Genomic DNA, 14,529 nt, shown 5'->3' on the forward strand with positions numbered 1-14,529 from the left:
TCCTTGGTGAAATTTGGAATTGCTCAGTCATCCTCCATTGACTGTGGCATGCCCTTGCACTTTGGTCCTTGAGGGCACTTCCAACCAGTTGAAATTGTGCTCGCCTCCCCTTCCAGCGACACATCAATCCATGCTCCAGCCACTGATGTCTCCCTTGAAGCTCCCCTTCCTTCCCTTGCCAATTGATATCTCAATGAGTCGCCTAACATCCTCACACTCTTCCGAGGAGTCGTCTTAATGAAACCCCTCCTCTTCTCTTCCTTGACCGAGATCGTTTCCTCCAAAAAAGTTACCACCTTCCTCCAACCTTTCGTAACTTTTGGCAAATGCACCCCTTGTGGAGATGCAGAAGACACCCCCCCCAATTAGCCTCTACGATTCTTGCCCCATCCCCAAGCCAACACCCAACACGACTTTGTCAATTACATCATCAACCTCTAGTAGCAATTGCAGGTCCATGCAAGTTGCCACAACCTTGCAGACTTCTTCCTTTGTTTTGCCAACTAACAAAGTGAGAGCCAAAGCCACAAAGAGAGACACAATGTCCAAATTGGATCTTCTCCTCCAATAAGTATCCAGGTATTTTGGCCTGAAAATCTCATGGATGCCACTCATACATTCCTTGTCATCAAACAAGAAAATATTCTTCAATCTCCTCACTGTGATCCGCCCTTCATACGACTAGGGCTGGTTGTTTGATTCCAATGCGAAATTGGCCTCCATCTCTGATTTCCAAGCAAAGTTCCCTGTTGAAAACAATCCCCTTCCTTCTTTAATCTTGCCCTCGAAGGACTTGGAAGCCCAAACTTTGAGAGGTGATGTTTAATAATTTCATATCCTCTGTCACATGCAAGGGATAAATCCTTCACGAGTGACCCTCTTTTCGAGAGCTCAAATCCATGATTGAGAGGTACACTCACAATGGGGAAGTTTAAACACTCAAAAAAGCCACTCCATCGCCCATAGTTCTTATTCCAATTTGAGATGCCTAAGGTCTTCAAAAATTTCATTCTGGTTTCGAACTGAAGCATCCACTCCCAAGTTGACCAACTTATCCGCCACCTTATTTGCCTCCCTATAGATGTGGGTTATCCCGAGGTGTTCAAACTCTGCCAACATGCACTTAATCTGACTAATGTGTTTATCGAGGTGCCAAAACTCCATCTTCTCTTTCTTGATTCCATAGATAATAATCTCTGAATCTCCTTCCAAATGCACTCTATGGATACCAAGCTTTACTCCTAAAACTAAAGCCTCCTTGATTGCTTTGCATTCTGCGACATTATTTGTGCCATCCCTTAAGTGTTTTGCCACTAAGGAATTTCCCTATAGTCTTGTGCTATACATCCACATCCAGATTTACATAGGTTTCCTCGAGCAGCCCCACCGAAATTTATTTTGATCCATCCTTCCTCTAGTAGTTGCCAACTACACTTTTCTCTACTTCGGTTAGAATCAACCCTTGCAAGCCCATTAAGAGGCAACTCGGACAACACTAAAATTAATAACTCGAGAATTAAATTATGAATAATCGTAAATTCTTCAGACACCTGGAAAGAACAATAGGAAGAAGCTGCTAGATACAAGAATGGAATTTCACGCAAAAAGTGAGGTACAAGCATTTGTTCGCCCTTGCAGGTTGACCTCCACGCAGTACAAGCCAAACATTTTGCTTTTTCAAACGGGTATTTGCGGTTTAAAAATCTACCCGGCTTCCTACGTCTTCTGTCATTGAAGAGGAACTGCAATTTTCTTTGCTGTTACATGGCCACGGAGGCGCCGAGGACTCGTTGCCAGCGAATAGGTTGCAATGCATTTTTTACAGAGGACGACAATGCAGAGGAATCCTGCCAATATCACGATGGAGTAAGTCTTCCGTAAAAACCTTCCTCAGTTTCTGCAAGAATGTCTAAAACCTGTGAATGTTCAATTTTTATGAGGATTGTCAATTTTCACTTGCATCAAAGACATGTTTTTTTTGTTCAGCTTCACAAATCTGGGAGTTGTGAATTAGGGTTAAAGATGTGGCATTACCCTTTGGATTTTCTTTGCCTCATTCGTTTAGAACTTTGTTCAGGCTTACAAACATACTGGCTACCATCTATCTTTTTTAGATATGTATTAAATGAAGTTCACAATTGATGGAAGCTTTTCGGCAACATTCCTGTTAGGGATTGCTCTTGACTATCACTGCTTGTTAGTGATGCTCGAGGGTGATAAACTTACAGTTCAATTTTGAGTGAGAGTTGCTGAAGTATAAATCTAGAAGTCAGTATAGAAAACCTTAATGCAATTTGAGGACTCCAGAACCTTTTGTTTATTGTCATAAGGAATTTCATGTCGCTGGCGGGCCTCGAAAAATCTGTCTCTCGAAATTTGAACTTATGCATTTCTTGACATTCTGTTTTGGTTGAAAAACTTGGGATTGTTGGGGAGAATTAAGTGTACCCAGGGGAAAAGGGTACATGCCCCGTCATTTAAGCACAGTCGGGTGCACCAAGCGGTCTCATTTGGAGAAATACTACCCTGCAATGACTGGCTGCTATGCACCGTGGTCTTTAAAGGTGCATTTGCTTGAATTATTGTTAATGGCATTATCAGCATTGGTAATACTATTATTCTTGTAACTCACAGTCACCATTGGATGCTCTATCAAGCATACCACATTGTTTGCCTAATAAATCCGGAATATTATAACCATTTAAATTAGAATATGCTCTCAAGAATGCTTAAGTCAACATGTTTATCACGGCATCTCCCGTACCCACTAAACCACACGGATTGAATTGAATTGTGCTAATATATTTGCTCATTGGAAATAGTCCTCTTGAATGGTATAGAATGCATCTTTCGGCTTGGTACAAGATCTGAAGGATATCTACCCCCTGACCTCACCAAAAAAATCACCAAGAACTTGCATACATCCCGTTCATTTTTATTTAGATGTATTACTGTTCTGGTAGACTGCATGAAGTCTTATTAAAGTCTGACCTCCATTAAACTTATCAGTGAAGTGTAGTCTTTGACAGACAAGTATGAAGCTTTTATTAATTTGTCAAAGAAAAAACAACATGTAGAATGTAAACTGGTATTTACATAAACAAGAGGAGATGTTATACCAGTGTGTGTTCATGCGTGGAGAGAACAGAGATAAGAAGGGCACCCTGTCACGATGGTTCAAGTGCACTCATCATCCTTTTAAATTTTTTATTTATTAGAAAGTTTCTGTCTTTCCATTATTGAATTTTCCAAACAATGTCACTGTATCTCTATGCTCACTTCTGAAGACATTCTAATATCTCTTCTTGGCGATTCCAACAAAATAGACCAATGCACAATTTAATGCTTATCTTTTGGGGGCATTTTGGTATCTGAACTTTTTGGTTGACTCTTATAAATTTCAATTTAAGGATAAATTTAAGAGCTCTTGACCTGTCTTGTATGAGCTAAGTTTATTTTAAAGGCACACTTGTTCTTTAGAGTATTTTGATGTATGATAGTATTCATTTAAACTTGACATTTAAAATTCATGCTTATCTTTGTGCATTTGTTCCATAATTCTTAAATTCTGGTCTAAGCAGCTACTAGCATTTTCTTATTATTCTGGAAACTTGCATCATCTACCAATTGGGTTATATTTGACATGTTTCTCTTGTCTGTTCCATTTGTGTATTTTTGTAACATACCCTACTAATTCTACCTTGAAATTTTTAGTTTTGATTCAACAACATTTTGTCAAACAGTTGGTGTGCAAAGTCTGATTTATAATTTCTGAGTTCTTGTTCAGATGTTATAATACTTCTCTGCCAAACAATGACCATATGATCTGAAGAATAGCAAGGACAAATATCTTGGCACTTGAACACTACTACAAATATGCAATGTAAAGAGTTCTTATGGACTGATCGTAAATGTTCCGTACACTTATTCCTCTATTCAAGATATACAAACTTCATATAGCTGTGTACCAAAGTGACTGAGTTTGTAGTGCAAAGACTGTTACACAGTGACTGAATATGCAAAACTCTTTATAATTATGACACCTATACATTCATTGAACTATTATAATCGGGTGTAGAAGAACCTGGAAATAATATGATCGCTGCTGTTCGAAATTTGAGGATGGATGTCCAGTTTAGCAACCCATCTAATAGCTGCTCGGTTAGGGTATGAAATATGACCTCCAAGTACACAGAATGAGGATTGTTCATGCGCACTATTCACATGCACTGTAGCAGCACTGTGTACCCACAAACCTGCTCCAAATCTCACCTCCAAATCTGCTGTCCATGCTGTTCAATGTCTGCAATGATATGCCTTTGGAAATGGAACAATTTCAATCTTACCTGTAGCTGAAAAATTGAAGCTGAATGCACACAGTATGAAGCTAATAGATCTTAAATCCCTTGACTCTGTCTTCCAAGAGCGAAAGGATTGTCACCAATGGAGGATTTCGTCTCCAAAAGCCAGCAACCAAACCAACCAAACTAAGCTTGAATTCATCAATCTCTTCATATCTCCACACCCCATTCATGGCTGTATATAAAGTCCTCTTAGAGGGTCGACCCCCACTCCACAAGCAATGTGGGATTAAATCTCATATTTGCATTTTAATATATTGTTTCCATTTATCACTTTAAAATACAAAATATAATAAAGTAACCTTATAATATTAATTTAATTGAAGTTACTTTATTAAATAACTTCCGGCATTAAAATTCCATAGCAAATGATCTCGAAACACCACAAATGATAGCTCGTTAGAAAGAGCTAAGAAAAACACATCCAACCCCATCATCAAAATTATCATCCGGCTAGCCTGGCTGACTTACTAAAAATAGTAAGTCACATTGTAAATGCCTCCAAACGAACTTAGTTGGCCCCAGAACAAAATCGACTAGGCCAAAACACCACAAGATCCCGTCCATGTCCTTGTTAGCCCCCGGGACCACATAGAAGTAGGCTAACGACAACATATATCCAAACTGGTTAAACAGGGGACATTACAATTTTTAACCCTTTTAGAAAAAAGTGCCTTCACAATGCATACTGTGTTTGAAAGGATCACAAGCATCCCTCTAGCAAGAAGCATACAATCTAAGAGGGATAGTGTACAAAACATTGTGGTGTGAGACATGTCCATAAGGTGTTAGGTTAATGTACACCATAAGAGGATTATATGTCACATATAAGTTATCCTCATATGATAAAAATAATTCTAAATTTTCAACTAATAACTAATAAAATTCCCAAGGCAGTATAAGTGGCTTGTGTTGATGTGTAGCTAGGTTGGATCCCTTCTAGGTCCAACTTAGTACACCTAATGGCTAATTGACTTGTCGGCTTTAGCCATCTTGCTAATGAACTTTGTCATTTCAATCATTAATTGGGTCTGACCCTATTAGGGTGATTCACGTAACTTGCGATTATATAATTGGTTAAGGCCTATATGAATGTAACTTGTAATAAATAGGTCTTATCCTATTCTTGGCGCCAAAACTACAAGGCCTATTGGAGGTCTATCAAGATGCGTTCATTCATATATATGCAGGCCATTCTTGCACCAATTGAAAATTAATTCTGCGATGTACAGGATATGTAGAGTGCTCAGGGGTGACGATGAGAGCTAATTATGTATGGTTGGGAAGACAACAAATTTGATGGTTTGCCTGTGATTAACAAGCACTGCCATAAAATCAGCATGGTATTAGAGCGGGTCTAGTAAAGATGTTAAAGGAACTTGGATCTGAGGTAGAGTTTATTTACTGTGAATTCAGATGCTTATGAAATCTTCTTTTATAATCAATTGCAGATATATATATATATGTGTGTGTGTGTGTGTGTGTGTGTGTGTGTGTGTATATAATGTTTTTCTGATCTCGATGTTGACTTTGATTATGAGTCTTCAATCAAATAGTGTTGTTCTGAAACTTCAAGTAAATGATACTGATCTTTATTATATGTAACAGGTGAATGCAGATATATCAGACCGAAGGTAATAACATGTGTTGCATTGATGCTTTCCATTGATCTTCTCTTTTAACTTATATAGTATTGGGAGGAGTCATGTCTGATTGTAAAGACATAATTATACGTGCCCTTTGGGCTCGTAGGGTCATGTCTATACAATGAATGATCCTTAACTAATTGTGTCTTTAACCAATACAATATTAACATATTCATTTGCTCTAATCGGCAATATCAAGACATGTAATACTGATCCCAATCGGTGATCCCGATTTACATCTGATTGCCGCTGGTGATGGTAGTCTGAACATCAACATGATCAGGCATTATGGATATTCAGACATCATGCAATCTGAGATATGAATGGATTATCAGCAGCACATTATTATTGATCAAAACCGGATCAAATCAATATGACAGTCGATCAGAGTAATGTATGTTTGTATATATATATATATATGTAGATCTACATGTATATATATGCATTCATATATTAGTTTGTTAAACACATCTTGAGTCATAGTCTGATAATATATCCGACTGATGCTACAATTTCAACAAAAGATCCTCAATTAATCAGAATTTAAGAGATGCAAGAAATAAGGGATTCCTATAAGAGTGTTGTTGAAGAGCGTTGGAGGATGTGTTGGTGTTCAAATTTTTCACTCTCTCCATGCACTAGAATTTTGTGACGGCGAAAGATATTTGGTGGATTGTGAGAAAATTTAGGCAATAAAGAGATAAGTATTTTATAAATAAATATTGATCACGAATTTTATGTATTTTTTATTAATTCATGTTATAACATTCGGAATAGTGTATGCTCTTAGCATTAATATGTATATTTCTGTTCATGATTAGTTTGATTCTATGAACTCTTGTTAATCTCTCTAAAGATCCTTCTAGGATGGATCAAGAAGCAACAAGGTGACGGGAGATAACATGCAAAGTCATGCAGGCTATAGAAATGTGTTGGCAATTTGGCTAAGAGGATGATATAAAGTTGTCATTTATGGCAACACATACCTACTATAAAGAAGGCAAAACATGTTGTGATGTTTTGGATACTTGGACTTAGAAAATTGTCTAAGTATTATCCTAGAAATCTGTAAACAGTCAAGGTTTTTGCTTTAGTGCAGTTTACTGGAAGCAGTTGAGATTATGCGCGGTTGAGGAAAGGTGGTACATGATGTATAGACCACGTGGTTAAAAGCGCTCAAGAAGATTGGCTCTACAGAGAAAGATATGGACATTTTGCCAAGTATAGGTTATGACAGGCAGAATAGAGCAGATGACAGAGTAAAGGCATTTTGGTTAAGGGATTGTTTTGGTACTTAACAAGGTTGGGACGACATCCTAGATTTTAACCCTCACTTAGCAAAAAGTTATTTCAAGTTTTGGGAAACGTGCAAGCTATTGAAGGCCAACATGTTAAGCAGTTTGGTATAAAGGAAGACACTTTTTGTTTGTAATAAGTGTGACATTGTATTGTAATGATGTAACGTTTAAATGCACACTTTGTATGATCAGTATTGATGCAAACTTGATGATAGTATGATATAGTATGGATGCATGATCAGTTTTGTGAAGAGAGCTATAAAGGACAAATAAGATATTGAAGATATTAGCATTGTCGGATAGGCTTTTGTATCTATACCTTTTGTATACAGATTATACCATTGTATATGCATGTTTGGGCAGTGGGCTCAACTTGCTATTTGTATTGCAATACCAACTCTTAACAGGGTTGAGGCTTCTAACAAGGCCTAGTCCTCTAACAAGGACAGATACACTATATAGATGTAATAGACTCCTAACAAGGTCAATATCTTTTACAAGATACTTTTGATTAGTGGATCATTATGTGAGTTCCATCATCACCAGGGTTTTCCCTTGGATAGGGTTTCCCTAGTTAACAAATAATGGTGTTATGAGTTGCATTGTGTTATGGTTATGTTTACTCTTCAGTTTGATCATATATGCAAGTTTAAAGATTGTTACAACAATTTGGGACATACAACAAGGTATAACAGGTTGCTGAGACAAAAATACATGAGTATAACAAGCATATATGTTTTATGGTAGAAAATGACAAGACCTATATAGAGGCAGTTGTTTCAAGAGTCATGTTTGTTGATCCCTTGGGTTATGAGGTTACTAAAACAGAAATACATGAGTATGTTAAAGAAATTTTGGAGGCAGATGTTGATGAGGACAGTGACAAATGCGGGACTGCAGAAGAGAGATTAGAACAAGCACAACAAACACAAATATCTAAAGCAACCAAGAAGAAGGTAGAGAATGTTGTGAAGAAAGTGCTTTAAGACATTGGCATGACAAAGGAAGAATATGTTGAGGCTAAGCAAACAACAGTTGAGATGAAGGCAGTCGATCAAAGTAATATCTTTCTAGTTCAACAATTGTCAGTAGCACCTGGTTCACCACCAACAACAACACCTACTTCTGCAACACCTACACCTATAAGTGCTATTTCATTAGTGGCAGAAGCTCAGTTTGCAAAAGACGAAGACGTGACAGTTATCAGTGAGAAGAGCACCCTTGCAATCTCTAAAAGGTCTACAAGGACCTCACCATCAGTGATTTTAGCTCCATTCAAGCAAGAGGAGGAGAAAAAGGAAGAAGTGACACCCAAGAGATCTAAAAGAATAAAAGAAATGACTACTGGTCCAGGACCCAAGAATAAGCCTAAAGTTTTGATGACGTATGTTGGAAGGAAAATTGTAGAGCCAGAAAAGCATGTGACACCACCTAAGAAGATGAGAGGGCAAATCACACCATTAGTTGAACCATTAGCCAATCCGTAGACGCAGCCACAACAAGTAGAAAGCAGTGAAAGGAAAAGAAAAAGCTGGAAACGAAAGATTGGTAGAATGAATTAGATGATAATGAAGGATGGAAACCTTACACAAATAAACAAGTATTATGACTTGTATGACCCCTTGCAAAATAGACGATTAGAGAATGCAGTCATAAGATGTATGATAGACTTCAAGCAACTCTTTGTTGACATTTATGGGAACATACTAGAAGAGCTATATAACAAATTGGTAGAAAAGAAGGCCAGAACCAAGGAACAAGATAAGAAAACCAGAGAACAAGCTATCAAAAAGCTTTGTGATATAAAAATAATGATGAAATAAAAGCAATCTTGAAGAAGATGGAACCATTATTGAGCAATACGAAGAAATCAATATGGATAATGAGAGGAGAGCATGAGCTTGTGACCAAGGAAACTGAATTGGTAGTTGTGAAAGTGATGACAAAACCTACATCTATACCAGCTACAACAACAGAAGAAGAGCCACAAGATAATACAGTGATGGATACTAAGGATGCACCTAATGTGCAAGATGACAATATGATGATAGGGGGAGCTACAATTATAATATATACTAGTAAAGACCCCTTTGCTAGCAATATAGAAGATCCCTTTGCAAGTCAGCAAGAGTATGAAGTTGGCAATTTGGTCATAGGTAATATAGTGGATTACCCTAACTTTGATTAAGAAGATAATAAAGTGAGTCAACATAACTCTACAGTTGTGTGCAGATAGGATTCACCAAGAGAGATGTTATTGATACCTACTTATGGGAGCGCGAAATTTGTTTACTCACCACATTGGTCAAACATAGTGAAGAGGCCACATAAGAAAACATTTCTTTAAAGAAGACAGATAGAGAAGAAGAAAAGAAAGATAGAGTGAGACACGAATAATCAAGATGGAGACCCAACCATCACAGCCACAAGAAGAATAAAGGCCTACTTCAGAGGAGAGACATATAGCAGCTGTTCATACACTTGCTAAGGCAACAGAGACTCCATCGGCAAGTACTTCAAGATCACCTCTTGAAGCACTTATTACAAGATTGCCAAAGATGTTTACCAAAATGTTTGATGGTAACATGGATATTCAAAAGTATCTCCAATTGACAACATTTTCAATTGGAAAGATAACAAAAGAATCTGCTAAAATGATTAAGAGTGCATTGAGCACACTTGAGAAAATGACTGAGAAAATGCAGAATACCTTTCAGATTTAGATCAAAAAGTCTGATATAGAAAAGAGAGCGGAGAAAACTATGGAATAATTTGATAAGAAGTTCTCTACATTAGTGGAAGTTGCAATAGTAAAAGCCCAAACCACTCATAATGCAAATATATTCAGCACAGTCTGCAACGATATCACCAATGATCTATCAGTTCTTGATACTTGTATCAAGGAATTGAGGAGATACCTGCAAGAAGGCAAGGACTTATATGGTGAATGTGCTCTATCATTTGACTTCACCAAAGGCATTTAGAAAGAGATCTTCTGAAGACATAATTAAAAGGCATTGTGGATGAACCGAAAAACCCAAATGTATAGATCACAGACTTGGAAGCAAGAATCAACAATGTTCATGATGAGATATGGCTACTTGAGTTACAAAGGAGATAACAATGAAGAAATATTCACTGTTAAGGGAACACCTTACGTTGAAAATTGATCATGTATAGAGGCAGCTAAAAGAATGCACAAATGCAAAATAGTCTTATGGCAGACTGATATATTCTAATCTCAATACAATTGAGTTAGCATCATATGGCTTATGTGCATTGATCAATGTATTTGAGGCAATGAAGGATAAATGGGAGAAAGAGTTCACTAGCCTAAAGCTGAGCTTTGGAGAGTGCATGACACTAATAAATATACAGCCAACATGAAGGAAGGTAACAGAATTTAATATGTATATTGATTTTGACTTACCTTTGCCATTGATGTCAAAGGGGAAGAGTATTGGATAGGAAAATTGCTATGTATAAGGAGTTATAAGTAAGATAAAGTATAGTATAAGATGGTATACTGTTGATGTCAGTTTTGTACCACTACATAACATATAGCAATTGAACGCCTGATATGGAATATCAAATCCTCAATTCCTCTCTTCAAAAGTTAATACTCATGAAGACATAAGAAAAATTCCAATGTTCCTTATACCTGTGGATACTAACTTAGTATATTGATGTGATTTGCTGGTAATCACGTAGGCGGCCTTACACTATTTATTTGAGGACAACTTGGACTTTTGGTGGGATGGTGGTGACGATGGTTTGTATGAGTTCCAGATGATGTTGATGGAGACGGTGATGGTGACGGTGGGTGTAGTGCCAGATAATGTTGATTGCGTGAGGAGGAGGCAATAATGCTTCTAATGACTTTTACCTTCCTAACTTTCTAGAATGAAATTCGACTACTCAACTATTCGCTATTCTTCTCCTACTCCTATGAATGGAAAGATCAGCGAATGGACGGGGATCGAATCTAACGAAAGTTTACCAGCGGCTCTACCTCCATAGATGCAATGATTCAAGCGAAAGGAACTAGTTTACCACACAAGGCTTCCCAACAAGCCGCTAGGATGCTAGTGGCCGAGTTATAGTTTCCTATCAAACATCCACTAATACAACCATGCAACTATCCATCTACTTTTCTATCTACTTAACAACTGTCTTGAAATGAAATCTACTTTAGCAACTTCAAAGAAAATCTTATTCTAACTATTGGAAGTAGTAACCATGCAACAACACCAAATGTTGTTAATCACCATGCAAGTCACAACAATGAGAAAGAAAAGTGATTTTGGCATTATCTTGAGCAACAATTTTCTTCAACCCTTTACAAATGAGAGCAAATGGCCTTATATAGAAGCCAAAATTTACAACCGAGGTAGAGATAAAGAGGCAAAACCAACGATCTAGATTGGATCCTAGAAACCCTAATCAGGGTTGCCACCCCATCGGCCAATGAGAAGACGCCACCTCATCAATGGACCAATGAAAAAAAGGAAAAGTGGCAACCAATGAGAAGGCACCAAAATGGTATCCAATCAGAATTAGACACCTATCCTACCCAAGAAGAAAGAGAATTTGCCATTTGGGCTTACATCAAATGATCTTCTAATATAGTTCTACCCTTATCTTTCATTGTTTTAGCCAAAGAGATGAACTTGGCTAGCATGTTGTTGACTTCCTTCATGGGTGGGCAAGGTGTATGCTTCATTTTGAGCTCAACTGAATTCATCATGTTGCTTGTTGCTTGTAATGTCTTCTCATGATCTTTCTCATATTCTTTCACATATCCGATGAAGGCATTGAGGGAGGCAAGGGTGCCCAAATGTTTCTTCTTGATGGCAACCTTCCCCAAGTCATCCAATCTCGATCCAAATTCTATCTCATTGATGTTCTCCTCTTTGATATCTTCAAAATCAAGTGCCGTCCCAACGCCGCTCATCATGGTTGAAATGGAAGTGTCAATGCCTAGGCTGTGCTGTGCAATCTCATTCTTCATTTCTTCAAGTATTCTCAATCTGATAGTGAAGGCAACAAACCAAGACTCCACCGTACTCAATCCTCCTTCATCTACCAACTTGGCTCTTTCCAAATATTTCTCCGGTAGCTCAATGAATGCCTGTAGCCTGGGAATGGCTAAGTCCTTGATTGGAAGGAAATCCTTCCACTCACCCTCAAATGTTTTGAATTTATCTCTAATAGCCACTAATGACCTGAATGTCGAGACAAAGGAAGGCAAGAAATTTCACCCATCTTAAATTGTATCATGGATCCAATCCTTGACTTCAGGCAGTTGAGCCGATATCTCTTCTGTGTTGCTCCCACTGTCTTGAGGAAGGGCTGCTTGGTGCAACAGTTGGATAGGCTGGCAATCTCTCCAATACTTGTTCTCGGCCTCCAACTTTACAATCCTTTCATTTGCCTTCCTCAACCTTTTTCTGATTGAAACGATGCCTTCTTGGATCTCCTCACATTCCATGTCATACGTGATTCTTCCCAAGTTATGCTCAACTATCTTATAATCTTGAGCTACAATTTCATCCAATGCCTTGTTAACCGTTGGTATAGCAATCTGAACCTTTCGGTGACCATCACTATCGCTCCTAATTACCTTTGACACCATTCCTACAATTTTTTTTTTGGTTCTCGCTATCACCCTTTTCTACTAATCCTTGGATGTCTTCAACTGTTTGGACAGTCACTACCTCCCCTCACGGCATAACCATTTGCCTTAACCATAGTGGTGCAGTGCATCTCCCCAAATCTGGATTTGGTTCGATTAGCCGATCATCACCAACGGCCTCGGGCACCTGGCTTACTTCCTCAATATCAATTGTAACTACCATGTCATCTCTACGTTGATTCTCTAAGAGGGGGGAGTACTTGGTGCTGTCACTGTAACGACTTGATTTTGAATCAGAGCTCACCTCTACTGCGGCCCCTTGTCCACTTGTATTATCTTCTCGACCTCTAGCCTCAATTATGCTTTCCCTTGATGGCGCTGCATTCTGTCTCTTTGCTGGGGGTTCTTGATGTTCTTTACCCTTTTCAACTTCCAAACCCCTCTTCTTGCTTCTAACTGTTCCTTGCTGTTGGCTACTTCCTTCACCTTTCTGTCCGACTGATTCTGTTGGACCTTCCTTTGGTTTCATTTTTTCATAAGTTGTACCTTTTGACTTTGTAATTTTTTCAATTTCCCATTGTACCACAACTCGGTGTGCAAATTAACTGCCCTTGTAACTGCCTCTAAGGAAGGATCCTAATGATCATTCCAATCCATTGGATTCAACTCTGTTCCCTCCACTGTATTATAATCTTCTCTCAACACATTTTCATCATCCTCTAGTTGATCGGGAATATGAAGGCCTCTCCATCTGATTGGCCTCATCATGTTTACTGACAATCTTGAAAAAGCTAGCTTTCTCACATGAAAGTCATCTTGTGCATTGGCCCAGAAATCCTCTATAGTAGGAATATGTTTAAATGTATCTCTGTGAGATGCCTTGATGAGACCATTAGGATCAAATCCTTGCCTTGCTCTATACCATGCTAGATGATACCATTCCAATTCTTTCTCCGCAGCTGCAAAGGCAACAAGATTGGGGCAACTATCATTGCCAATTCCAAATGAGAAGGTAATACTTGTCTCACCTTTGAGTTTCGTCATTCTGCCATAATGCTCAAGTTGCCTAGCCAATTCCATCAAAACCACCTTGTCGAGTGGGTACCTTGAGAGTCTCTTGGGACATACTGTGCTTCCTGCTACTCTAATATAAGTGAATTGTGGAAATTCGATGAACCAACTCCCATACTTCTTGACTTTTGCTTCTGCCTCTGATGAAAGCCTCTTAGCTCGTGTCCCTTGTAATAACCTTACTGTCTTCATGGCAAAGGCGTCAAAAACATCTTATAGTCCTTGTTGTTGTGCAAATGAAGCTGTGGATAGCATTCATGCACCAAACATTGCCTCGGCCCATTGCCAATTACTCCTAAGGCCTTAAGTCTAGGATTTTTGTACAATCTCGCAATCAGATAGAACAGATAAGACGCCATATAGAATTGTATTTGATTTTATACGGTCCTAAGTTGCAATTCTAGATTCACGCTTATGATGCTAGCCTAATCAAATCTTCTTTTTCCTTTTTCAATTTCATCAATAAAGAAGTACATCTAGTTTTCGAATTGCATACTTTGAGCTAGGGCCATGATCCG

General features: G+C 38.3%; 1 protein-coding gene across 1 annotated transcript in view; it reads left to right on the forward strand.

Annotated features, from left to right (window-relative positions):
* The first annotated feature begins 1,617 nt into the window (after positions 1-1,617).
* The window catches only part of PBS2 (cysteine and histidine-rich domain-containing protein RAR1), an 81,298-nt gene continuing 68,386 nt past the window's right edge, over positions 1,618-14,529 (forward strand). The window contains exon 1 of the mRNA XM_089832137.1: positions 1,618-1,866. Coding sequence (XP_089688263.1) covers positions 1,765-1,866 — 102 coding nt within the window. The 5' untranslated portion in view covers positions 1,618-1,764. The remainder of the gene's footprint in view (positions 1,867-14,529) is intronic.

This window comes from Cupressus sempervirens, chromosome 1 (assembly GCF_028749045.1).
Source record: "Cupressus sempervirens isolate cs-2001-9-10 chromosome 1, ASM2874904v1, whole genome shotgun sequence".
Classification (NCBI taxonomy): domain Eukaryota; kingdom Viridiplantae; phylum Streptophyta; class Pinopsida; order Cupressales; family Cupressaceae; genus Cupressus; species Cupressus sempervirens.